Raw genomic sequence first — 27,775 nt, 5'->3', positions numbered from 1 at the left:
CACAAGTTCTGAAACAGCTGAAAGTAGTTGAAATGCAGTATTTGAAATACAGGTATTTAGGTTAGACAAAAAGAGATGCAAGTTTTTTCAATTGATTTAAATAGTAGGGCCATGACACAACAGATGAAGTAATGTGCTCTGAAGTATTGAAAATTGTATTGAATACTGCAAATTGTCTTTTAGAAAGTCAGAAGGGTCTTGTTTCCATGGGCTTTTGATTTTGTTTGGCTGGCTGAATCTTGTTTCGTTTTTGTACTGTTACTTCTTTGTGGAGGGGACGTTGTGTTGGGTTTTTTAGTGCTTCTGTACTGCACAGTGGCATCCTAGGCACAGCCTTGGGCACAGGGACATCTGGTTACTAAAGGACCACAGGGCACTTGGAGAAGAGGTGGTTAAAGCTGTGGAGAGGACAAATGAACACTCTTAATAAAATCTACTGACATGACAAATGACAGATTATGTAGAAAACGTTTATCAGAACAAATGTTGTGGAGAAAGTCCAGTGGGTATTTCTATTTTCTCTCTGCCCCGTAAGTAGAAAGGCCCATTTGTAGAACAGAAAGGTGGAAAATTCAATGTCAACACGGTAAATGTTCTTTTCATGTAGCTTGGGAGTTAGCAATGGAATTTGTTGTTAGCAGAGCTTGCAAAAATAAAAGAATTTCAAAGGTAGCTGTGATTTCTCCTGGATGGGTCACTGTCTAAGCTGGAGACCTAGCATGGGGGTACAATTTCCTCTTCATGGTGATGAGCTTCAGTAGGAGTGTATAGCTTGCCCCTCTCATAGATACTGATCAAGTGAGAAGGTGATTGTGTCATATTTTTATATGCTTTCCATCCCTCTTCTTTGTTTTTTAGACAACTTCTTCACTGTGAAAGACAGCTAGTTGAATAAGAAACTCTGAAACCTGACAGGTTGAGATCCAAAGCTCTTGGCCTGTGAAGAGATCCAAATTTCGGTTGACAATAGGTGTTGGTTGGCCAAATATGCCTTACAGGTCCAGAATTTTCAAGACATGTGCCTTATTGAAATAGTAAATGAAATTTTTAGTAAATTGGCCTTTAATATCTTTATTTTGTGACATGGGGTGCCACAGAATGTTGTCACTTAACTATTTTTTGTTAAGTGCTGGCAGCTATTGTGTAAGTTGTCAAATGCATCTCAGCTTTTGTCTGTACCAAGAGTTCAACTACTGCTCCCAATCCAAAGGAAACAGACTGTGCACAGGCAGGGTCTGAAGTGGAACATATGTGTGGCATTTCAAGGAATGGGAAATAATAACATTGTGTCCCTTTCCAAACAACATTTGATGAAATTATCCCTTTGTGATGGCTTCAAAGAAATAAATAACATTTAATGTTTACAGTGGATTAAATTAATATTCACAGTGAATTGAATGACAGTTCACCTGTTTTCATTTAAGGTTTCTGTTTTGTTTTACTCTCTTAGCTGAAATGTGATTCAGTAGTGAGTGCAATCAGCGCTGGTCCGGGAACAGTGAATTTTACAATAAACAGGGAATTGTTAGCAAAGGTGAGTAGTGTCTTTCAAGAGCTTTAAGGTAAAAATCACTTTTCTCAGTATAAAACTATAGAATACCTACTATTGTCTTAGGAAGGTATTTTCTGTGTAAAATTGTCTTTCACAAGTTTTCCCTGAGGATTCCTGCTGCTGATTTGTTATGTAGGCCTAGAATTTAAAATGAGGCTCAAGAAAGTTTCCTCTTGTGAGGAAACAATGCATCTGCTGTTCACTAATAATCATAACTCTTCATTTTTTTCTCTCTCTCTCTGCTTTAAAGTGCAGGCTTATTTACATCTACTTTGAGTTTTTGCAGTGTACAACTCAAAAGTTTTCATCTTGTAAATACTCTTGGTTTTATCGGACATAGAAGTATTTGATAGTTTTTATTACACACTTGGCTAAAAACAAAAATCAAGGGGGAAAGAATCCCAAAGGGAAGATGTATTCCTCAATATCCTGACTGAAGTATACAAATACATTGTAACCAAGCCCATGGCTGCTAGAGAATAGGGCAATAAGTCAATTTTGTGTATGTGTCTAGCTTGCCTTCTTAGGTGTCATAATAAGAACAGAATTAAAGGTTTTTCCAGATGCTGTTTCTTTAAACAAATAGCTGTTGCAGAAAAAACTTAAAGTGATTTTTTGAGTGAGAAAAATGAGAAATTTCCACTGAATGAAGTGAGATTTCTACTATATTTCACTTTGTTAAAGGCTTCTGTTATCTTCAGGAAGCTTGTCCAGTTCATACAGCTTCACAGATTAGATCTGTGGTGCATTGGTCTGTGTGACCTTACACATTTCAGTTTATGTAGGGATGACTTGGTGCTATGAGCACATTGCAGATAAAGCTCACACAAACTGTCTTGAGGAATATTTTAAGGTATTTTACACAGCCTGCAGACTTTCAATGCAGACATATTTTGGTACAGATCATTCATACTGGCCTTACAGACTTGCAGGTGGGAGAGAGAAAGAAGAGTTGTTTGGACACATTAGGATGGAAGAGTTGGTTTTCTTTGGCACTAAAAGAGTAGAAGGTTTTCACAAAGTTCAGCCTTAATTTCCACCAGAACTTCGCCTATAATTTCTCTTAAATTTTTTATTTGATCAGATAGAACTTTCAAAAGTTTTTGGCATTTTTATCTGTGTATGAAACCTTGTTTGCTTGGCAAACCAGCTATCTAATTAGTAATGTGAATAAAGGATGTGGGATCAGTCTCCTTTGTGGCTGGCAAGCAGTTTTCCTGGAAATGCTTTCTGTTGATGAAACTCTTTTGTGGGGTTTTTTTTTTTTTTTTGGGTTTTTTTTGTTTTTTTTGGGTTTTTTTTGTTTTTTTTGGGTTTTTTTTGTTTTTTTTGGGTTTTTTTTGTTTTTTTTGGGTTTTTTTTGTTTTTTTTGGGTTTTTTTTGTTTTTTTTGGGTTTTTTTTGTTTTTTTTGGGTTTTTTTTGTTTTTTTTGGGTTTTTTTTGTTTTTTTTGGGTTTTTTTTGTTTTTTTTGGGTTTTTTTTGTTTTTTTTGGGTTTTTTTTGTTTTTTTTGGGTTTTTTTTGTTTTTTTTGGGTTTTTTTTGTTTTTTTTGGGTTTTTTTTGTTTTTTTTGGGTTTTTTTTGTTTTTTTTGGGTTTTTTTTGTTTTTTTTGGGTTTTTTTTGTTTTTTTTGGGTTTTTTTTGTTTTTTTTGGGTTTTTTTTGTTTTTTTTGGGTTTTTTTTGTTTTTTTTGGGTTTTTTTTGTTTTTTTTGGGTTTTTTTTGTTTTTTTTGGGTTTTTTTTGTTTTTTTTGGGTTTTTTTTGTTTTTTTTGGGTTTTTTTTGTTTTTTTTGGGTTTTTTTTGTTTTTTTTGGGTTTTTTTTGTTTTTTTGGGGGTTTTTTTTTTTTTTTTTTGTTTTTTTTTTTTTCTTTGGGGGGGGGGGCATTGCTGGAAAGATGTAATTTTGGTTGCTGATCCTTGTGCATAAGATCTCTCCTCCTGGTTTATCTCTGAAAAAGACATGAGGAGAATGATCCATATGTCCAAAACTTGTAAAAGGTGAAAAGATAATTTTGGCTCTTTGTCACCAGCACAACTGGGCGTTGGTTAGATTTTTTTTTTTGTTGCTGTTTGTGGGGTGGTTTAACCACAACACTGTCTGTTAACTGATACTGGGGGGAAAACTGGTTGGATATGAAAGCTTGCTGTCTAGGACAGAAGCTAATCAGGGAATCTTATGGGAAATTTGAAAATGGAGCTTTTATTTCATCTCTTCTAGATGCATGAGTTGAGTTCTTTTAACTTGGTGATCTGGCAGTTTTGTCCACTGAACAATCATTATTTGTAAAAATTCTGTTACAGCTCCCCTAATATTGCCAAAAAGTTTCACATAGGACACCTGCGTTCCACCATAGTAGGTGAGTGTGCATTTCACTGCCTCCTGGGAGGGCTGCTCTGTCTGCCTGCCTCACCTGACAGGGAAGCACTGCTGACATCTCCCTCCTCTGGTGTCAGTGGCCCTGTCAGGCCCCCCTTGCTAATTAAAACCTTTCTGCTCATTATGCAGGGAAGAAAAGAACGTGGTGTGTCGCTGGCAGATTTATTAAGTCACACATAATATAGTTTTACGACTGTGAATATTAAATGAAGTAGCTTAAAATTGGTCTTCAAAGACACCCAAGGCAGTTTTTATGGAGGTGTTATGAGAGTCCTTTGAATTTTAAACTCAATTTGTACTGGACTGCAGAGCAGTTCAGATCATTATGTCTTGGTGGCTGTCCTGCAAAAAGCTTGCTTTTATATGCTAATTTCTTTATGCCAGCATTACTGAGATAGTTCATGTAATTTCTAATAGCATAATTAATAAATTTCTACTGCAGTGCTCTAATGGTATATGGAAAACTGTATTTACTCCTCATTTCCTGATCTCACAATAAAAACTAGTAGGTTGTAGCAGAAGATCCTAGAAAATCTGTGTATCTGATAATGTATCAGTTTTTAATTATACTTAATTCATCATGTATAGTTACTAATTATGCAAAATAATTGCTTCTTCCATGGACAGATAGTTGAGTGAAATGATGTATTTTGGGGTTTTTTATGTTCCATTTCTGGATCTTTTGTTAAATTAAAAAAAAAAACCACTTTCCAAGTAGTGGAAAAAAAGTAGTTCTGTAGAGCAATGTTTGTCCCAGAGTAAGACAATTAATTAATTACAGGGAATGGAACTGGAAGTAATTGCAAGCTATAATGTGATATTATAACAATACAAGAAGCGAGCTTTCTGCATCCTTTACAGCAGTATTGTAATTAAAAGGTACCTTTAAATCACAGGAAAATAGAGGAAGGGATGTGGGTATTTCTCCTTTGTAATTCTAGGGTTATAACTAAGCTCACGGGAGAGATGAAGAGAGTTTTTGTTTTAAGAGCAGCTGGAACTTATTTATATGTCCTTATATGACATTACAGGTTTGGAGCATAGTCTGTTAAGTGCAGAGCTCAGTACTGCTCCAACAGTCTATAGATGTTCAGGACTTGATGTCTATTTTTAACAACTCAGTTAACAGCAGTTTGTGAATTTTGAGTGCTTGCCTAACCTGGTATGAAGGTGGCTGACTGTGATGGAATTATGTATAACGCCATGTATTTGTGAGAATACAAGATGACTCCAAAAAGTCTTTTGTGGTCTAATCTTGGCAATATGTGCATGTACATCCACCTGTGTATGTTTCTATCCCTGTAGTGTGAGACACTTTGTGGCACTGATGAGATGCACAGCTTTTCTTTTCCTGCTCAGAAAGTAACTTGCTTTTTACAATTACTGCTACTGCTGCTTTCAGTTGTCAGGTGTTTTAGCAAATCCTGTGGAGTATTCCATCTGATTGCTTTTCCTCTTCATTTTGAAAACAGGTGGTACAAAACCAGAAGACTGTTCTATAGGGATGAGAGACTACCTACAACTGAATAATAATATCATTTTTGTTTCATTACCAGGGAATTTTATAGCAAATCTCAAAGTTGCGCTGGGACATGAAGTAGTGAGAATAAATTACCTTGGTGACTGGGGCATGCAGTTTGGTATGTTTCGATGTTTTTTGTGCTGTGCCCTTTTCTACTGTATAGTACGGTCTAGGTTTCCAGCTTCAGTGTTTGTAGGCCCACTGGATTCACTCTGTGCTCCTAAGGAATATCTTGTTTCCATGGGTTTAATGTATAGTTCATTTCCTTAAAAAATCTGAACAAAACAATCCAGACTGATCCATCAGCAGTATGACCTGTACTGATGTCCAAGAAATAACGGGATCAAATTTATCCAACTGTTCCTCAGTAGCTCCTCTCTCGGACTAAATGTGTAGTTTGGGGGTTATATGTTTTGGTTTGGGTTTGGATTTTGGCTTTTTGGTTGCTTGGTTTTGGGGTGTTTTTTTGGGCTTTTTTGTTGTTTTGTTTGTTTTTTGTTGGTTTTCCTTTTCTCATTATTCATAGAGCTTTAATTAATTGCCACAGCAACCTCATTTTGGCACATTGGGACCCAGAGAGATATCTTTAGAGATATCCCTACGTTTTCCCCAAAATATTCAGTTTCCCCTTAAAGTGTAGCAGAAGAGAGGTGTGTAGATGTAGAATGTGCATGTGAATAGAATGGAAGACTATCAGTCCAGTATGCACCCACATGGGCACCCCGTCTCTTCTGAAATCATCAGATCAGTGGGGACTGGAAAGTCCTCTCAAGTGCAGCCTGAGGATGCATGGCTTGATGTTTATTGCCACACCAGAGATCATTTATGTCCCATTGCTGGATCTGTAGCTATCCCTCTGTTATGGCAGCTGACCCATTCATAGCATTCACAGCTTTGTTGACTTCTGTTGTTAGTGTTGCATTTTAAATTGATCTATATTTCTAATTTTCCCCAAAAAGCTGTTTTGGCATATTTTTAGGCCTTTAAATAAAGGCAGTCATGGCCACTTCCTCATTCTTGAAAGCTGGTGCACCTCTGAAAACTATAGAAATTCCCACTTCTTCTGTAGTAGGCTCTGGAAACTGTCCATTTATTCAGTGGCAAACACAAAGTGCAATGTGTGTCAAGTGGTCGCTTCTGGTTATTCCAGCCCTTGTGCTGCCTCCTCCAGTTTCAATGGTACTGCTGGTTTTGGGGACATCAAGTAATCAATTTTATGAACAGAATCAGGTTGAAAATTTAAAGTCAGTACTGTACTTTCACTCCATTTTTATATTCAACTTTGTAAGTGTAGATAACTAAAATACATTCAATTCTACCTGTTGTCATTGTAGACTAAGTTCCTGGGTTTTAGACAGTGCAGTGTAACATTCTCAGGACTGTGAGAGCAGTCATAAAACATTCTTTCCTTTATTAAATTATGTCCCCTGCAGCTTGTCTTTCTTGATTGTGTTTCTGTAGGTGATAGCATGAAACTGTAGCTTATAGCTTTGTTTCGCTTATGATTTGTTTCATAAGAATTGAATACAGAATGAGTTCACCAAAAATTGAGTAAATTTCATCCTTGCATATTTCATTCACGTTTGCCCCTTAGACATAATTTTATCACTATGCTATTGTATAATGAATGTGGCAATGACAGTTAAGCAGTGAAATGCTGGGTGGATAAAAGGCTTCTCAGCTGACCTCATTCAGTCTGCCTTTGAAGATACTAAGTAGCACTCTGAAGTCTGAATATCAAGAATTTTAAGTATTTGAATATAAGGGTTCCTGAAGGTATAACTGTCACAGTACCTGTAATTTACATGTGTGCCATTTGTGCAGCACACAACTCTTAGAATCGTTCTTCTGACCTAGTAGTTCCAACTATTTTTTTTTTCAAAGTAGGTACTCCCCTCTTTATTTGGACTGGCTCAGCTCAAATATATGGCAGTATTATAACAAATAATGGTCCTGCTTCACAGGATTATAGCATAGCAGTATTACTGTAATGGTCCTTTTTCTGAGAAAGTGCTATAATTAAGGATCTGTCAGCTGGTTTTACACCTGCTATTGTCAGAGACTTTAAAATGTAAGAATTGAAAACATATTTTCCTGAAACATAGCAGAGAGGCCCTCAGCCTTTAGGCAGTTTTGGGGCAGGTATCTTAAGGTAACAAAGCCTATGCAGTCACACTATCTATCCGTCTTCCTGTCACTCTGCCCCTAATAAATTTTGACCCCACTGGGCAATTTTAGCCAGATCTGACAAAGAAAAACATTTCCACAAGAATTAATTTCTTTTGGCATTATGACAGTTGGCAGCCCAGTAAGGGCAGAAATACAATGTATTGACCTCTGGGAGAGAAAGTTAACTACTGTGTTTAACCTGCTGGCTAACCAGTCAGCACCTCTAAGTCAGAATCAGTTCCAGCATGGGCTGCATCTTGCCATTAACTGTGAGTGTAACAGCGTCTGGGGATAATATGGGAAAGACAGAAGAAGGAAGGATGTGTTTGGGTAGAATAAAGACTGACAGTTGTGCTGGAGATTGGAGTGTGAAGTCAGCACTGAATAGTGGAATGTTTAGGTACACTAATATCTGAGAGACATCATTAGGAAACACCTCTGATTGCTCATAGAACAAGCTGTCCTTAACTAAACTTCCTTTCAGTAGGATTACTAATACAATACTAATTGTGTTTCCTAAAACCTGACCTGTTTTTCTTCTTTAAGTCTGCCATGCCTTCTTCTGCTCTTCTGTATTCAGTGTTTCTAAGAGGGAAATTCTTGAGACCGTGCTATTTGTTTAGCTGCAGAGAGTTTTCCAAAGGGATACCCGCATACCTATTCCTACATCAGTCCCGGTCCTTGTCAGCTCAGAGGAATAAGCCGGCCTTAAAGTCAGTCTCAGATAATCTAAAAGGCAGATGAGTTAATATTGCTGCATTACTGAAGGAGTTAATGGGGTCTTTTCATTTAGACAACAGGATTGGGATTTGGATTTCTTTCCCTTTTAGATGGCTTTTGGAAAGTCCTGAAGCCGAATTGGATGCTCACAAAAAGCTGCATATTCTAAGCAGACACAGCAAACATTTCCCTTGAAAACATTGCATGAGTATGAGGCATTCTATGTTGTATCCCAGTTCTTATTGTCCTTAAAATGATAATACTAATAAGGGAGGAAGCAAAACAAGGGCTTCTGAGCATGCTCTGTTGCTGGACGGTTTCCACCACTGTGTGGCTTCTCATTTACATCTTGTTGCTGTGTAAAAGATAATTGTCTGTACAAGTCTAGAAACACAAATTCCTTTCATGAGGAATTGAAAAATCAGCATAGTACTTCTTACTGTTTTTTAGCTGTTATATTTCTGGTGGGGGGGTGGTGTTTGTGCAGTGGAATAATATGTTATGCTTTTGATTATTTTTTTTTTTTTTTTAGCATACACCATTATATTCTTTTAAAATGTTAGTGTTAAGACTAGACTTACAAAAATAACCTGTCAATATACTCTGGTCTGTTGTCTAACTCTATATGTAATTGTTATTCAAGGCTTATTGGGTGTTGGTTTCCAATCCTTTGGCAACAAAGAAAAACTAAAATCTAGTCCTTTGCAACACCTTTTTGAGGTAAGTTTAGAGAAGACCAACTAGATTTGCCTTTCCAGGATTAAACAGGTTATGGTTTGTTGGGTTGCTCTCAAACATGCCTGATACCATCTGAGTATTTACTTTTTGTTGATTTTTTGATACTCGTAAATGGTACTTTGTGTGTGATATAGATAAAAAACACATAAGGGATTTATGTAGCATCTGAGTATTTACTTTTTGTTGATTTTTTGATACTCGTAAATGGTAGTTTGTGTGTGATGTGGATAAAAAAACACATAAGGGATTTATGCACTGACCTGCACAGACCCAGTAACCAAGAGGAGAGGATGACTAATGTTCAAGCCCTCATCCTCTAAGAGATCTCACATGTTATTGGGGCTTAGTCAGGGTTCTTGTGTGGCACTCTCAGGTGTTTTCTTACCACAGAGCTGAGCTGTGCTTCCTCCTCGGGGCTGGATATGGGAGCTGTGGCTCATGTTGGTGTTCAGGCAGTGTGCCACAGGACAACTGTTCTGTACAAATCTGTCTCGTGGCAAAGGAACACGCTGTATTTGAATACTTGGGTACTCAGCAGCTGAATGCATGTCAGATTGTTTATATGGCAGGGTAGCTCCTTCTGAGCATGCCAGCTTCTTTGACACAGGTAAACTTTTTCTGCGTGTTCCCTCATCCCTGAGCCCTACGGATTTAAGTTGATAGATTCTCAGCACTGAGGTGTTTTAGAGCTGTAGGACTGGTTTAAAGAGAAAACAAGAATCAGTCGTATTTTTAGTGTTGTGCTTCACTGTGTATTACTTCACTTTTATTTGTAATTTCAGTCCACTCTTAGAATTTAAATTTTTTATGCTTGAATTTTGCCCTAAAGTTTCAAAATACCAGTTGTTGCAGTAGCATGTAGACTTTGTGACCTTAAAAAAATTGCCTTTAAGCGTAGAGATTCAGCCAAGATACAAAAGATTCTGAAACAGTAGTTGTTTGAGACCAAATTAGTTTCTCAGTTATTCACAGTTTTTAAGTGTTTGTTCAGCTGTATGCCTGGCTGTATCAAAAACTGAAATGTGTTTCAAAGTGGTGCTTTTTCTGCTGGTGTGTGAAATCAATCTTTCCTATGAATAAAAGCTTGTAAAATACTGAGTCTATAAAAGACTTTGCTGCTTCAACTGCTATCTCAATTTTAGGCAGTGCAGTTGCCATAAATGTCAATTTTCTGGTCCTCTGAAGACATGGCTGTGGTTTTAAAGTCTGTGATAGTTCCCTTCCATGCATAAATTAGTTCTTCCATATTTTGCTGCAGTTGTCTCAAGGTTATGAAGAGGATGATAGTGGCAGCAGTAAGGAATTAGGGCATTAGTCTTCTTTCAAGATAAGCTGCGCATTTTCCTATTGAGCTTTGGGCTATTCATTCTTTCTTTAAATGGGGAATGTGTTGCTTAAACAAGTATTTTAAAATTTTGATGTTAAACATGTCATCTTTAAATGTATTTGTATTGTTCTTGTAGAACTGTTTTTATTGGAGGAGAAGATTATACTACTTCAACATTTTCAGTGTCATATTTTAGGTGTACGTGCAGATTAACAAAGCAGCAGAAGATGAAAACACAAGAAAGCTGGCTAAGGATTTCTTTAGAAAACTGGAGGAACATGATGAGCAGGCCTTGTCAATTTGGAAGCAATTTAGAGACCTCAGTATTGAGGAATACATCCGGATTTATAAGGTACAAATCATCCAAATGTTTTTTCTGTGTTGTTGGTAAAATGATCTCTTTCTATATTGCTTCATCAATGTGATTGACAGTGTGCAGTGCCTTTTCATGTCGGAGACTGCCAAGCAGTGGACTCACTTGGGATCAGAGATTGCTCTAATTTTACCAGTTCATTGCCTTTCCCATAAACTTTAGAGTGTTGTGGGGAATCTCTTTCTCAGTATGCCAGGCTGAGCCTCATTCCGCTTGGAAAAAGCGCAGTAGTTGATTTCTCATCCAAGTAGGCTGTCACTACAGTTGCTGGTGTGCTAGATATGTTTTATTTAATAGTGTCCTGGTAATTCTCCTTTAGGCTAATTCTCCCTTCTCAAAAGTCCTGAGGCTCAAAGTGTGGTGCTAAGCAGCATGAATAAATATTGCTTGGTTTTGCTTTATCTTTGAAGTCAGCAACAACCCACCAAATTTAAAAGCTTCCATGTAATAAATTTTATTAGCAGGTGACTCTGTTTTCACATTTCTGATCTAATGTTGTAATGGTTCATATTAAATTGGGTGTAAGACATTACAGCAGCAGGAGTTCCCTGCAGGTGGAGTTGAGCTAATAGAGAGCTTTCTGTTGCACACTGTGATCTCATGAGTGGAGCCAGTGTCTGCTGTTTCATGGGGCATGTTTGTGCCACTGACCTAAAAATTAACCTTAAAAATTTTGAAACAGCTTATAATCCAGATAACCTGGCTGTGCTTTAGCTTCTTCCCTGAAACATGTCACTGGAGCCAAGAAAGTACTCTTAAGATCTCCTAAGTGAGACCCTTGATAGTTCTTGTGGAAATGTGGCCTCTGAAGGCCATTAGGTACTGGGCTGTGTGCAGCTGCACCTTGAAGGTCACCCATCACTGATCACATGATGACTGGTACAGCTAGGTCTTTCCCTCCCAATTTCATTTAAACTAAAATGTATTGAACTGATGAACTGACCAGGTCTGACAGTTAAGGTCATCTTGTCTCCTCTGAATATACCCTCATCCTTCATGGTAATGATGATTTCCATATGCTCAGCGATGTTTGTGAGCAGCTTTTACTTTTTAAAATTCCTTTTAGCATCCTTTTAAAATAGGGTTGATTTTATGTCCAGGTAGCTCCTCTGCAGCTCACTGGTTTCACCTTCAGCACAGCAAGGAAGAGACTTGCCTCAAAATTGTGTATGAGTTGCTCTAACCAGTTTATGCCTGATTTCTCATGAATGTTACATTGAACACCATATTCACCTCAGGGAGAGATTCATTCTAGTGTAGAAATTGATTAAATCAAAATCCAAGCAGCCTTTCCTTTTAACAATGAAGTGACATTTCCTGGAATAACATTAATCTTTGCACTGTATCTGATCTGTGACCTATCATCTGACTTAATTTGAGGAAAAATGGTTAGCCTTGATCTTAACAATATTACCCTTCTTTGATATTCTTGTAACTTCTCAGCGTCTAGGAGTGCACTTTGATGAATATTCTGGAGAGTCATTTTACCAAGAGAAGGCCCAGGAAGTTCTGAAGATGTTGGAAGATAAAGGACTACTTCAGAAAACAATGTATGAACTCATTCAGTCTATTGGTGCACTTTATTTAACATCTCAGTTGCACTTCAAACAAGATGAGTGAGGTTTGTACATAATCTGAGGGGAAGAGTTTTCTTTATGTGGTTTTGGTAGCTGTTCTAGTAGAAGACCATCAGGATTTGTGCAGTCACAGTTAAAATTTACATTTTCCTTTTCTCTGACTAGCACAGAAGCCTGGCCTTGCCAAATTGGGTACAATGAGTGTGTTCAACTCCTAATGGTGTTTTAGGCTGCTGATTAGTTTGCTAGCTGTGTGTGCTAGCTGATGAACCGAATTATATGAGATCCTTGCCTTGATGAACGAGGTGCCTGGCTGAACTGGGATGGAGGCTGTAATCATGGAATGCACCAGAATGTGGGCAGGCTGCTCCCTGGCATCAGCAGTGGTGACGGCAAACTTACAGGAACTTCAAAAAGACTGAAAGGAGATGGTCATTCAAAGAAAAAGAATGAGACTGTCTAGAGGGAAGGGGGCTTTTGGCAAGAGGTCTTGGTTTTGGCTCTGACCTCACTCTTACTGTGTAATAGCTTGCAGTGACATCAGTATTTCCCTCAACTTACAGAAAAGGGACAGGAGTTGTGGATCTCTCGGAGAAGAAAGACCTGTCAACAGTTTCCACCGTCATGCGCAGTGATGGGACATCTCTTTATATAACAAGGCAAGTAAGCCCATCTGTGCTCCTTGCCAGTCATTTGGCCAGGGAACTGTGGAACATGAGCGCATTTATAGCTGATGGTGTGGATTCTGAAGATTTTTATTTCTAGGATAGTTGTAAGTGAAACTAGCAATGTATCTATGATGGGATGAAAATGGCTTTTAAATGCTTTTCCTTCCCCTAAGTAATGTTAGTAAATCTCCTCTTTGCTTAAATCATAATACTTTCTCCAGCTACTAACTTTGAAAACAAACCTGGAATCTCTGGTTCTAATAAACAGTTGCCAAATAATAAAGGTTTTAAAAAGACCTTTGCTTAAAATGTTTATTGATGGTGTGATACAGGAAAAAAATTGCTTGTTCAGCCTTGTCTTCATTGACTCAGTGGACCACCAGTGCTGTAACATCAATTTTATTGCTGTTTTTCAGCCATCTCATCAGTATCCTAAAATTTCTCTTGGGTATTTTAATATGGAAGCCTTAACAGTTTCTTTGTGCCAGGAATGTAAATAAATCTAGTGTCTAGCCCTCAGGGTAAACTCTGTACAGCATTTCAAGGCAAGGGTATTAGAGAGATGCTACAGTCAATCCTGTGCATTAGGGAGCTGCTGAATCCTGTAGCCAAATAGAGACAGAGATGCCATAGCTCCATGCCCGCAGGTCAGCCAGGAGTAAGCATGAGCACCTGATCTCCACAGACCTAAAACCACTCAGCACATTGTTCCCTTGGCATTTTGTTCCCCTCTGGATGATTAGGATGAGTATCTATTCCTGTGAAGAAATAGCTGCATGTGTATAGATACATATGTGTATGTGATATATATATTGTGATAAATATGCTTGTGTTATGTATGTGATAAGTGTATTATTTAATAATTCAATCAATGTACACGTGTATTGTGCGCGCACTGTGTATCCCTCCAGTAGCTGGAGTCCCTGTGGTCTCTTCAGCAGTTGGCCTGGACCCAACAGTACGGACTGCTCTGGGTGCCCCATCTCTGCAGGCGCATCCGGAGACTTCCCAGGATACTTTGCCTAATTGCTTGGCTATTCAGCTTGGTATTTGCTGTCAGTCACAGGAGGATGTGTGTGTCCTCACTCCAGCTGTTGGGCTGACACACCTTATGACCCCTGGTCAGGCTCCAGCTGTTACCATTTCATTTCACTTATGCCCAGTCCCCTCAGTCTCTGGCACCACAGATGCATGGCCTACATGAGCTGTAGGCCCCAGCTGCAGCTGCTGACACTCCAGATCCATGTGCACACAGAGGAGAGAGCCCCCTCACCCCAGGAGAGTTTGAAATGGAGTTTCATGGGAAGACAGGACAGACTGTGCTGATGAGGTGCAGGACAGAACTACACAAACATAAAATCAGCAATCAACTTACAAGCCACCCATCCCTGTTATCCTCTTCTCCTTCTCTTTTCTTATCTTTGGCTCCTCCCCTCAGCATTCCATAACAAGTCTTGTGCAATGCAAATGCTTTTTTCAGGTTGGAATACAAGGCTCATGGTTCTCCTGTGACAGTCCTGTGCACTTGTGCATGTGTAGATGAGCTTTGTACCATTTAAGCTAAGGCTGAACTCAGGTTACTTTTCCAGGAAAGGGTTGTTTCTCTCAGGTCCCAGCAGGCAGACAGACATTGGACTTACTCTGCACCAAAGAACAGTTTCCTCAGTAACTTTCTTAGGTAGTGGTTTAAAAAAACATTTCAGACATGTCATCAGCAAAGTACACATGTCCCTTTTTTATGTGTAAGGCATACATGGATCCTTCTCTTCAGGAAGTCTTCGCCCCTCCATAAAAAATGGGTTATTTTTCTAAAAGGCAAGTTAGTGAGGTATGTCTGAGCAAAAGTCCAAATAGTTTCTCATTATCTTTCAGAGATCTTGCAGCTGCTATAGACAGAATGAGTAAGCACAGCTGGGATACCATGATTTATGTGGTAAGTAATTCTGGATTCAGCACACACTTTGCTGCTGACTCTCTCCACTAACCCAGGGGCCTCTGGCTTGCGATATGACTTTGACACACAGTATTTTTGGCAGTAAAATGGATGCCCTTACTGCCCAGCAGATGTGCCTCTGTGTGGCAGTGTTTCTTGGTTCTGTTCCAGTGCATGACCCCCAGAATGGCTGAAAAATACCTTTAAACTGAAAGAGTAGGTTTAGGTTAGATATTAGGAAAAAATTTGTCACTCTGAGGGTGCTGAGGCACAGGAACAGATTGCCCAGAGAAGCAGTGGATGCCTCATCCCTGCAAGTGTTCAAGGCCAGGTTGCATGGTGCTCTGAGCATGGGGAGATGGCCTTTCCCACAGCAGCAGGGGGTGGAACAAGATGATCTAAGGTGCCTTCCAACCCTAGCCTTTGTATGATTTTATGAAAATTAGCTCTGGAGTTAGTCTCTACTCATTGCAATTAGTTTGAAAGGAACTCTTACTTGATTTGACATTTTATTTTCCTTATAGATGTTGTGATTAATAATTAAACAAACCAGAAAAAGCTGTTACTATTATAAAGGGTTTTAAAAAGTTAATTTAGAAATTAAGGGTCTAAAATGAATCTAAGTCTACTCTGAAGTCCTGATATCTTATCTGAAATGTACATTTTTATGGCTTTGAACAATGCCTTAGTTTCATTATGTAGAACTTGCAGATAAAGCATTACTTAATCAACATGAATGAAGCAGTTGTAGACAGGGAATCTTTTTATATTTATTGGTTTCATTATTTTGTTTTTTCACAATTCTCACAATATCAATAATGGATAGGAATAGCAGGACTGTGTCCATACTTGTCTAAAACTGTTTTTGATCTCATATTAGGAAGAAAATATTGTGTGATGCTTTTGAATTTTTTTCTCAGATTTAGAGAAAAAATTACAAAAGCCATGTTCTTTTATATGAAGTCCAGAATTAGCAACATATGGAAAAAAATCTGTATGTGGTCATGTTTGGTCATGTCCTTGTACCTTCTCTGTACAGCTTTTTCAACAGTCAATATAATGTGACGCATAACAAGATGCAGGGTGAGAGATCAGTAAGCAAAACATTAAATACACAGTTTAAAGTGCAACTTCTAGTTAAACCACATTCCTTCTTTTAGCTTCAGTCTTCAGAAAGTTTCCCGTAGCTTGCCATTCTTACATGTTGTCATAGAACAGGGACTTTTTGGTTATTCTGGGGGAAGTTGTTTGGTTTTGATGGATGGTTTTCTGCCCCTGCTGGCTGGAACAGTGAGTTCATCGGCATCAAAGGGCAATGTGGAGTGCAGTGCTTTAGATGTTAAGGATGCTTCCTGTCTGGTTCATGTGGGTGGGCAATTATTTGTGTTTGATGTTCCAGGAGGAAGCAGGGACCAAGGGAAAAGGAACAATTAGAAAAAAAAAAAATAGTTGGGTGTCCACTTTGCACAAATTGAGATGTCAGCTGAACTTTCAGCTAATAGTAGGAGCAAGCATAGGAACAAGAGTCTTGAGCAGACTGCTGCTGTAGCTGAACTCCAGTCACTGCTTAATTCCTTGACTGGGCCTCCCTGGTCTCCTTCAAGTCCAAAGAGATGCACAGCCAGACTGTGATGTGACTCATGTGTCCATCACAGCCAATGTCTCATCCAAGTGGGAAATGGCAGATTAGCCTGTCCTGTCCTCTCAGCCTTGCTCAGGCTGTATGGTTTTCAGAGGACATGGTTAGTATTTTTATAATTTCTAACTTTCTGGGGGCTGAGAAAGTGGGTCATAAAATAAAAGAGCAAAACAAACCCTTAGAAGACTTCTGGGACAGACAGCCTGGTGAGGGAACTGCCAGCCTTGCTGAGCTTTGCTGCTGTTTTGTGGCACTGCTTTGTAGTGAGTTAGGACTTCACTCAGTGTTACCAGAGGCAGGAGGACTTCATGGCATTACATGAGAATGCTAATGATTTTAGTCTTTAATAATTAAATACAAACATATTTCAGAATGCTGATCTTGTTACAAGAAATTATTTAGAGCCTCCAGAGTCTTATTTCACAAGATCATCTCATTTTCATCAGATCAACTTCTTTAGAAGAACATTAAATTGATTTACTACTTATAATACTGTAAATCAGTGTGTTCATCAGTTTTGGTTTTAAAAAAATCCTACTTATTTCATAAAAAGGCAGTGGTATGAGCCAAATATTCAAAACATCTTAAAATGTGTGGCATGGTATGAAAGAGGTACTAAGATTCCACTGAATGTTGCACTCAAAAAGGAGATGAAAATGCTTTTAGATATGAAGAATTAGATATAATCCATGCTGGCAGACTTCTGCCTTAAAGCCAGCCACTTAATGAGTTAGGTCTGGCTTTGTGGAGAGATGCACCTCATCTGTAAGGTGCATGGAAAAGGACTTGGAAAGCCTTGTTTGAAGCACCAGCCACTGCTGTCCATTTATCAGCCTTGCTTGTGAGTCAGCATGGAGAGGTGATTCCCAGGAGCAGAGCAGGTTATGAGGAACTAAGAGAGAGGAGGCAGGTGCTTATACAGTGGTAGTTGAGAAGGAGCACAAGATAAGCATTACACTCCTTGTCCCAGAACAGCAAACAAATGAGAAATAGTGATTATTTGGTTATCTCTGTACTGTTTTTTAAGGAGGGATAAAAAGAGTCTGAGTGAGGCAGTCAAAACAACTAGGTAGGAAAATGAACCTCATAGCAGCAGCTGTAGCTAGAAACACATGTGAAGGCTGTTAAACACAACATGCAATCAGAAATAACTTCAGTTTGTAGGAGAGTGTAACTGAAAGTGGAAGAGAGCACAAGATGCATCATTGTTATGAAATTGTGGTAATTTATACATTTTTTAAAATTATGTACCTGCCTTATGATGTAAAACTACAAATCATGCTGGAGACAATAGGAACTAGTGGGTTCTGGAGGCAGACAGCCAAAGAGGTGTTCTGTTTCTAAGCTGAAGGACCCTTGGAGTTTGGTGATATAACCCAGGGGTATAACAAGAGCAGCAAGGTTCTGAAGTGACAACAGATGTTTAGTTTGATGGGCATCTCTCAGATCATGAGAAACTAAAGAACATTAATGTTTCCTGTCACTCCATGTCTTTGCCTTCATGACCTGAGAATAATAATTTCTGAAAAGGTAGATTTCTTTTTCTAACATAATTCAAAATCCCATTGCTGTAGATTCCAGCTGTCACAATTTTCGCGTCTTGCTTGTCTTCATGGGTCTTAATTTTGCTTGCAATGCCTTACTGGCACTGTGGTATTGTGTGTTTGTGTGTTCAAAGCTACTCCTTATCAGACTAGTAGTGTTTTCTGATATGCATCAATTCTATTCCTTAGACAGATAAAAGCCAAAGCAATCACTTTCAACATTTATTCCAAATACTGAAGCTCATGGGTTATGACTGGGCAGAAAGGTATGTACTTAAAAATTGTAATTATATATTGGTTTTGGTGGTTAATTTCTTTTTCCTCAAGAATGTATATAATATGTCCATTGGAACTTCAGCTGAGTGTTCTTTTGAGGAGACTCTCCTGCTGGTATCCATCCACCACTATGCTATAGCGTACATCATGTAGGCATTTTGGATGAATCTAAGCTACAAGATGTGATGCTGGTGTGCAAGTAGTGGACTCCAGAGTACAAGCAGACATTTTGCCTCTAGAACCCAACTAGTACTAGTCCAACAGAAAAACAAACCCTCAGAATTATGTGCAATGTGGGCCTCAGGTCCTTATCAGCAGCCTTTTCATTCTGTGTGTCCACTCCTGCTGGTCTGATTTATTTGTGGATGGAATCATTGCTGTGTGTTTAGGATGTGAAAAACAGCCCTGTCTCTCATTTAACAGGTTTTTCATAACTGCCTGATGTGGAAAAGAGAAACAATTTTTAAGAGACTTTGTGGCATAGCTTCTGGGATATTGTGTGGTCACATATTAAATTATTACCTCTTAAAGTATTTTATTTTAGCAGAGATCAGAATCTGAGTCTGAATCATGCTTCAGGCTTGAAGTATCTATTGCAGGGAAGTGTATCCCTGCTGTTATTCACTGTAATTACCAATCTTGTTAGCAATCTGAGCAAAGGTCAGTAATGGATCTCCAGACTAAATCATATTCCTCTCTGCCAGACTGCATGTCTTTTGTGGTTATATATAGGGTTTTAGCCTTCAGGAATACTAACTTGCCTCCTTTCACAGTGCTTAAAGTTGTGCTAAAATGACTTAGATTCTGAATCAGGAATAATGCTTGGGAATATTACAAGCAGAAACAGTGAATGCTTTATTATTAGCAATGATTAATTATACTGTTAGCCTAATGTGGCCACAATAGAATTATTATGACTCCTTTTCTAATTATATTAAGAGATCTCTGTTGCCACAGTAATTTGATCTGTCTACATCCTGCCTCTCCTCAATTTATTTCAAATTATTGCATTGAGGCCTCTGTACTAAAGCTAGTAGCAAGAGATTCCTGAGAGCACACAAATGACCAGGCTATCATAACTCTGATCATAATTTTCCCATTATATAACAAGTATGGAGCTTGGTTGCTGAAATGAGAGTTACTGATTATATCACTGAGCTTCCCACGTTGGAGTGTTATTTATTCAGCTGTTATTGCTGTTTCCTGGTAGAGAATCCAGCTCTGAAAAAACACTGCAAACGTTTCTCTCGATTGAAATATAATTTTGGTCCTGCTGCTTCTCAACACAGGTGCCAGCATGTGTCTTTTGGTCTAGTTCAAGGTATGAAGACTCGGAGAGGAGAAGTAATTTTTCTGGAAGATGTTTTAAATGAAGTTCGCTCAAGGATGTTACAAAACATGACTGCCACAAAAAGTTAGCTATTTCAGGTCTTATTAGCTTCTTTTGATGTTCTGTGTTGATCACATTGTGTCATCTTTTCCACCCTTCACTTCTCCCTGTATTGCATTAATCACAGTAATATGCTCTTTTTCTTTCTTTTTGTACTAACCATAATATAAACAACATTACACTAATCCTTTGCAATTCTGTGAACTCCCCTAAATTGCAGATTTGTGAATTCTAACATTCAGTGAAATTATTTTATCATGCTCTGAGAAGGAAGTACCTGCCTTTTGGGAACAACAATTGTTTTTTTCTGGAGGGACAAATTAATCAGTAGTAGATCTGGGGCTGGAGTTCAGGGATCAGTCAGATTTCATGCAAAGGATTTATAGCCCTGACAATTTTCTCTGGCAAGAGCTACCCTTGCTTTCCTGCCTCTGCTGCCTTGTCACCGTGCCAGCCTCGTGGCTGTTCCCAAGTACCAGGAGGTCACTGCCCTGCCCCAGATTGTGCTGAAGGGGAGGGGGGGGGTTTGCCTGCACCTCACCGGGCTGTGGCTCCAGGATCGTTTCCTCCTGATGCACTACAGATCCAAGCAGTTCCCAGTGAAATGCTGCCCCCTCTTGTGCTCTCTGGAGTTAGGTGCTGGGTTGAGCCAACGATCTGATCAGCTTAAGTAGTATGCATCTTTCTTGCTCTGTCTCCTCAGCTTTTTTGGAACTGATGATTTTCCTTGTAAAATGGACAAGGAGGTGGTGTCCCTGCATGTGGCAGGGGGTTTGGACTGGGTGATCTTTAAAGGTCTCTTCAAACCCAAAGCATTCCATGATTCTCCCAGTTCAGATTCCCTCAGTATAGTCAGTTTAGATATTTACAGTGGATGGTGTGCATACTCCCTAAATGTACATCCAAATGGTCCATTAGCCATTGGAACAACTTTTTTTTGTTTATGCATCTTGTGTTACTTGGAGCTTTTTATTAGTTTTTTCAACAAAATCTGCATTTCCCTGATCTTGGAGATTGCCTGTCATAGTTATGAAAAGGAATTCAGTGTAGCCTGCACAGTCTGTTGTAATGGAGCCTTCTCACCTCAAAATCTGTGCTACACATACAAGGGGAAGTGGGGAAAAAGCCCATGTGAAACAGCTGTTTTCAGCTTTTAATAAAGATTTATCCTGGACTCCTTGCTGCATGCATCCTGACAATTTCCATATTGCTAGTTTACAGTTATGGAAGATCTGCTCTTTTATTGGCAAGTCTGAGCAGGAGTCATTATGGTACTGCAGACTTAACAATGTTTTTCTGTTTCTCTTCAGCAACCAAAGAGATCCAAGATCCTGTGGAGACAGCAGAGAAGGTTGGCCTTGCAGCACTCATAGTTCAGGTGAGTCTGAGCTGCCTCACGAGGTGTCTGCATTGTCTGTGAGGAGTTGCAAATTGAGACGAAGAGCTGTGTCTGGGTGACATCAATTTATTGTTCCAGGACTTCCGGGGCCTTCTGGCATCTGATTACCAGTTTAGCTGGGATCGAGCTCTCCAAAGTCGAGGGGATACAGGTGTGTTCTTGCAGTACACCCATGCCAGACTCCATAGGTAAGAGAAGCATTTCTGCACAGCACAGTCTGACATGAATTTTAACCTTATTAACTTACTGCTTTGCTAAGTAGTAGTGCTAACTCCTTAAATATGACACATGTTCACTTTTTCTGCGGAAGTGTGAATTTAAGATAGAAATCATTGAGACTTTCCAGAAGACCAGGCCAATTAAAATTAATTTTCTAATTTCCGTGGAACTGAACTAACTGTTCATGTAGTTTCTCAGTTCTAGGAACAGCTTCTCTGTGGTTGGTGTCACTGATGAGGAATGGTTGTCTAGAACTAAGGAAACTGATGTGAAAGCCAAAATGCCCATACTTGTAAAACATACCACATCACAAACTTGGATGTTTTGGCTACCCACAGTAACTAGTGGATTATTTTTAACATTGTTATTTCCCACAGTTGATAGCCAAGATTAAAAGGAGATCCCTTCCTGTTGACTCAGGTCAAACACTTCACATGTTTAATTTTTTTAAAGAGTTTCAGAAGAGTCCAAGTTGAACAGTTTTATCAATTACACTGAATTGCCAGAGCAGACCTCAATACGTGTTTTCATGTAAGATTCCTTCCTGGGTGAGGCCAAAGGTGTGAAGCAGGTTGATGTTGTGAGGCAGTGGTAGCAGGACATGGTGTTCAGGGAGAATGATCCTGATCCCTTTCTCTGGTCTGTTCTTCTTGTGCTCCCTTGTCATGTAGGTATTGGTGGTTCCAGGGAACCATTAGTAGGGGATTGACTACCTCCCTAGTCCTTTTAGCTTCTGGATCTGTTATCCATGCATATCTCTAATCCTGTTGATAATTGAATGGCCAGCACCCTTTTTTTTTTTTTAACCTTAGGTTAAAGTTAACTAGTCTGTTTCAGTGTTCCACTCACTTGAGCAGAGCCTACCCTGTTTTCTTAAAAACACAGATTACTGTGGTTTTTTCGTTCAGCATTGCTAAGAGGCGGTTTTCATCCAACATTTGTCTTCCATTCTTATGTTTTAGTTTAGAACAGATGCATGGGAATGCAGAGCTAGCTGATGTGAATGTGGCATGCTTGCAAGAGCCAGATGCCATCTCTGTTCTTCAGCATCTTCTCAGGTTTGTGTAGTTTTCTTTTCAAATACCATTTCCCTTAAAATAAATTTCTGGATATGCCACTGACCTATTGAGAGGGCACAGACTGCATGATTGTAAGAAAAAATGGCTTGTTTGAGGCAATGACCTGCCTTTTGTGCCACATGGATTGCAGCATTTGAAATGCCTGTGGCTTTAGAAGCCATATGATGGAAAGAGCAGTATTTGGATCATAGTCTGTGTACATGAGCCTCCTAATTATTTGTCTTCACACAAGTGTGCTCAGCTCTGTATAAATATTGGCTGCAGCTTTGCTTGGTCCCTCATGTTCTGTTTTTGTAATGTGAGGAAAGAGGTGGTAAGGTACCTGGAGTATGTGCCTGCACATTTCGGGGCTCAGCATCCTTCAGAACTACTGAACATGTACAACTGGTACCTGTTAATAACAGTGGTGTTCTTCATTAATTCAGTCTCTCAGTTGAGCAGTTTGTTTTCATTAGTTCATAGATGTGTAATTAAACCATGGAGACAAGGGAGTTGTCAATGTTGCACAGCCTGTGATGGAGTCAGAAACTACCAAAGCTTTCAGAATTCCTACTGGGAATGCCTATATACTGCATTGCACATTGTGCAGTGTCAGCAAGAACTTTTTTGACCATACTAAGACCTCCCTGAGGCCATCTGTCTAAAATTAGGACTTTCAAAAGTCATGCCAGTGCGCCAGGTGGCTCCTTTGACCTGCACATGTGGGCTGCAGAGCCCTAGCATTAACTGGAGCGGCCTCCAGAGGCCTCCCTGCAGTCCATGGTTTGCTGCACGCTCTCTTGAGCAACAGCAGGAGCAGCCAGCTCTCAGCAGGACCAGTAGTGTCTTATTTATGCAGTGCCATTGTATTTCACAGAAAACATGTGAGCTGTTCCTTGGAGTATTTTATAGTCTTACATGACTGCTGAGCTGTTAGCACTATGTGCTCCCCAGTTCTGCAGCTTGTCTTAAAGAATAGAAGATTCCATGGCAGTTCAGCTTGGACACGCTGGCAGGGATGGGCCTGGGAGCTGAGCAGAGATCAGGAAGTCCAGTCCCCACTTTGAATTTGAAATCTCTTCAGCCCTGGAGGTGTTGGTACCTTCTTGCAGGCTGTGAAAAAGGACAGCAAAACACATGAAGAAAAAAACATAGCTGTCATGACTGCCTGTACTACCCTGTTTAATACTGTCTAACAAAGTCAAGTGTATTGTGTAAGTTATGTAGGATGACCCTGCTTGAGCAGGGAGGTTGGACCGGATCACCCACCAGAGACCCAGTGGTCTCGTCCAACTTGAACCATTCTGTGTGATGCTGTATTCCAGAATTTCTTTTTCTAATGTTGCAAGATTCCTTTTATCTACTTAAAATTCTAAGCTGCATTTGCTAAAGGCAGTGTCCTCTAAGGGGCTATTTTGACTTGGTTATTTAACACGTTTTTTGCTCCTAGAAACGTACAATTAGTGTTGAGATGTAAAACCAGACACAATGTTCCAGGAACAAATATAGCTCTTGTGTTCTCTTTGCTGTAGCCTGCCTCTCTGAGCTGTTTGCATGATGAGGAGCAGAAACAATCTCCTTCAATAATAAGTGAACAAGGAAGGAATAATCAGTTGTGTGCTAATGACATGGCTTAGGTCTGCTTCAGAAGATTGATTTTGCTAATTCTACAGCTGTGGTTGTGTGCTTGTTCTGACTTAAGCAAGTCTGATGAGCCTTCTATCTGAGTACACCTTGTACACTTCAGCAGCAAACAATCCTTTCCTTCCTTCACAGGTATGACGAGGTCCTGTACAGATCTTCTCAGGATCTGCAACCCAAGCACATTGTCAGCTACCTCCTCACACTGAGGTAAGGTGTTTGCTGATCCTGGCTGTGTCTCCAGTGATGACAGGTCTTCCTGAGCTGGCTCTGCAGTGCTCACATCTGCACTGCTTTGAAGAGTAAAAATAGTGGGAAGATGTAAATTTGTGGCACAGTTTCCCTGAAGCAGGAAATATATAAAGTAGGATAGCAAATAATGTTATAAATACTTGAGATTAAGGCTGGAGCCAGGAGCCTCCTGAGAAACTTAACAGCTTTTAAGAAGACATAATCATTTGGCTGAAACCCAGTATCTGAACCCAAAATCATGCTGGAATAATGATGTCTTAAGGAGCAGATTTTAGCTGCTAACATCCTCTCAATATCAACATTTCAGCTAGGAAATTTTATCCAAACCACTTTTAACCACTATCTCAGCCCATGAACAAAGCTTGTCATTAGTGTAAGTCATACGGTGTATCTGGTTCCCAGAGGGATTGAACAGCACCATGAAATGCTGGTGTAGGCTTGGAGGAGAAAGCTGTAGAGCCTGTGTATGGGGAAGGCTTTAACAAGTTAAGGAAAATTGTGTAAAGAATCATGCATCTTGGGAATGATAAGGTAGGCTCTCAAGGATCTTCCCAGAGCAGTTCTGTGGGTTTTTTGAGGGGAGAGAGGGCAGGCAGTGGAAAGGTATGTGTGAAGCAGGGAGATTATTTTGGGGTTATTTTAGGAGAATGAAATTATCAGGGCATGCCATCAACACCATGCAGGTTACGGGGAACCATACCCTCCTTCAACCAGGTGAAGAGGCTGTTGGAAATCAGCCCGTGGCATGCTGCAGTTGTGGGTGGCTCTTCCAGTTCTGCTGCTTTCTGTAGCCCACAGCGCTGCTGCGTTAGTCAAGTGACTTGCTCCTTCTCACCGTTGTCCCATGTTTTCCCTTTCAGCCACCTGGCAGCCGTGGCACACAAAACCCTCCCCGTGAAAGGCAGCGCCCCCGACGTGGCACAGGTGCGGCACGGTGGGGCTGGGGGCTGGAGCCTGGGGGGCAGCCTAGGAAGGATCCATCAGGGCAGGGCTTTGCCAGCCCAGCCGTGTCACCACTGGGGGGAATACGAGCCCGCAGGCGGAGGAGCCAACAGCCGGGCTCTCCCGTGGGCGGAACCGCTTTGGGAACGCAGGGATGGCTGTTCACAGCTGTGCCTTCCGGAAAGGGCTGCTCTGCTTGATCCTCCAAAAACACAACACTCCCTAAGGACAACTGCTCCAGACCCACTCAAACACCTTGTCATCACCTTTCCTTCTAAATGTTTTAAGAGTAAACATTTGAGCATTTAACTTGCTCGTTGACTTTTGGTGGTTTCCTTTAGTGGTTATGTGGGAAGATAAAGAATTAGGAGAGAACTGAATCTGTCTCCTCCCTCTTGCCACCTACATATCCCAAGTTGACGGTATTGCCTTTCTAGCTAAAGCACAGAAGCTGACAGCTGTTAATGTGCCATTCCAAATAAATGCAAATTCTTTTTACTGATCTCCTAGGCAATGTTTGACCCCCTAACGACTCAGTAAATTATACATTACATTGCCTCTCTTATTTTCTTTCATCTATTTCAAAAGGAATTACCTATTTGATTTTGGTAGGAAATCACATTTAAGTGTTGAGCTGTGCTGTGGGGGAAAAACATGCAGTGGAATTGGTGGAGCTGCAGTCTGTATTTGAGCTAGATACTGTAGGCGTTCATTCCTTTGACTGCATCAAACTTCAAGGAAAACTTCAGTTCCTTATCCTGTAAATAAAAATATTTTAAGTATCTTGCAATGTGACAGCTTTCAAGAGCTAAGATTTTTGAAGCAAGCTTGATAGAGCCCTTTCCAAACAGCCAGCTGTGTAACATTGATGAGGAAGAGGCAGCCCATAGTTGCTTGACAGCCTGTCACCAGGCAGTGAGGGGAGGGATTCCAGCGGTATCATCAGGCTGTACTAGCCCCTGGTGCATGAAAGATTTTCAGCTTTTAGTCATTGCGTTCTTGTTCATGCATCTCTGCTTGCTCTGCCCCGGGGGCTGGGCTGGGCATTCCTTCCCACCTTCCTTGGTTTGACAAAGTGTCCCTCTGTTGACAGTGCAATAGGCTGCCAACAGCTGGTGTGAATTCTGGCAGCATTCGTGTGATCCTTAATACTCGGGTTTTGTGTAGATTCGAGTCCCAGTGGGGGCTAAGAGTGCACAGGGACAGGCAGCACACGGTGTTCTCACCTCGGTGTTCTCACCTCGGCGTCTAACTGCTGTCTGAAGAACCACACCCTATTCTCTAGCACTACCCTAAAATGACTTTTTTTCCTTGTTTTGCAGGCACGGCTCTGTCTCTTCCACGCAGCACGCTCAGTTCTAGCCAACGGAATGAAACTCCTTGGCATTACGCCTGTAACTCAAATGTAACGAGGCCATATCCAATGTCAAGTCATATCTTGTAATAAAATTATTTTTTTCCAGAGTACTATGAATCTTCTTCTGTGTGTCACTGCTGCTGCAGGCTGGAAACTCCATCTGCACTGGCAGGTTTGTGTTCTCCATCCTACTAGCAGGTGTGGCACAGGGGCAGGGGCCAGGCTATCACAGTCACTTCAGACATTTGGTGGCAGCAGTGTACTTAAGACACTGCTCTACCCGGAATTTCCCATAAAAGAGAACTGCTTTGTATTTGCCATGTAAATACCACATCCTTTTAGTAGAGGAAGTGCTGTTAACTGTGCTGCCCTAAGCAAAGTTCTCCACTCCTGCGGTTGCCACTGTGTACCAAGGCCTAATGGCACAATGGCTTCAGGTTCTCTGTCTGTTGTAACAAAAGGAGTTACTCAGACCCTCAGAGACCTGGGTGTTGTGCTGCATTCCTCCTTCAGAAACCTCGGCCAAGCCCAACTGCCAGCTGTCCCACCCTGCTCCTCAGCCCTTCCTTGGTCCCACTGACGTGCTGGCCGGTGAGAAGAGATTGCTGTGCAGCTGGTGGAACAGGAAGCGCAGTGTTCCCTCAGCCCTGTGCACACAGGCAGACGTGGCAGGTGCTGCTTGGCACCCCTCAGCCTCACCTTGCTGTAGAGAGGTGGAGCAGCACCTGTGAGGTGCTGCAGCTGCCTGGCAATACCTTCCAACATGGAAGCCTCGACTCCCAAGAGCAACACTCTTGTGGAACAGTTAGCGAAAGGCAGAGGGGACCATCCTCTCCTACTGGAAGAGAATTTAGGCATGTTTGTTACTGCTGTGTTTAGCATGCCCCACTTTCAAGTAAACCCAGCTCCTTAATTCACCTCCAAAGAAATGTAGCCAAGAGTATGAAATTGGTCACATTTCAACTCCACTGTGAACGTCAACAACTTGCCTGAATGCGCCAGGGTCAGTTCTCCCTCAATGTAGAGCTGAAATATCTGGAAGGCCTCAGAAGATGAGGAAGGAGGTTGAAGTTGCAGAGTTGGCACTGATAAATTAAAGGTG

The 27,775-nt window shown here is 40.4% G+C and overlaps 1 protein-coding gene across 1 annotated transcript; it reads left to right on the top strand.

The window, feature by feature from the left end:
* The first annotated feature begins 3,847 nt into the window (after positions 1-3,847).
* Positions 3,848-26,778, top strand: RARS2 (arginyl-tRNA synthetase 2, mitochondrial). The gene is made up of 15 exons (XM_041480419.1): positions 3,848-3,909; positions 5,486-5,569; positions 8,984-9,060; positions 10,602-10,757; positions 12,222-12,328; positions 12,919-13,014; positions 14,896-14,956; positions 18,329-18,405; positions 19,705-19,829; positions 21,116-21,183; positions 21,283-21,392; positions 22,386-22,481; positions 24,258-24,332; positions 25,235-25,298; positions 26,639-26,778. Exons 2-15 carry the CDS (start codon positions 5,560-5,562, stop codon positions 26,723-26,725), a joined length of 1,209 nt encoding a protein of 402 aa, XP_041336353.1. The 5' UTR covers positions 3,848-3,909; positions 5,486-5,559; the 3' UTR covers positions 26,726-26,778.
* Positions 26,779-27,775: the final 997 nt, after the last annotated feature.

The sequence above is a fragment of the Pyrgilauda ruficollis genome, unplaced genomic scaffold, assembly GCF_017590135.1.
Source record: "Pyrgilauda ruficollis isolate IOZ18807 unplaced genomic scaffold, ASM1759013v1 scaffold51, whole genome shotgun sequence".
Taxonomy (NCBI): Eukaryota; Metazoa; Chordata; class Aves; order Passeriformes; family Passeridae; genus Pyrgilauda; species Pyrgilauda ruficollis.
This window is presented reverse-complemented; position numbering and strand designations above follow the sequence as displayed.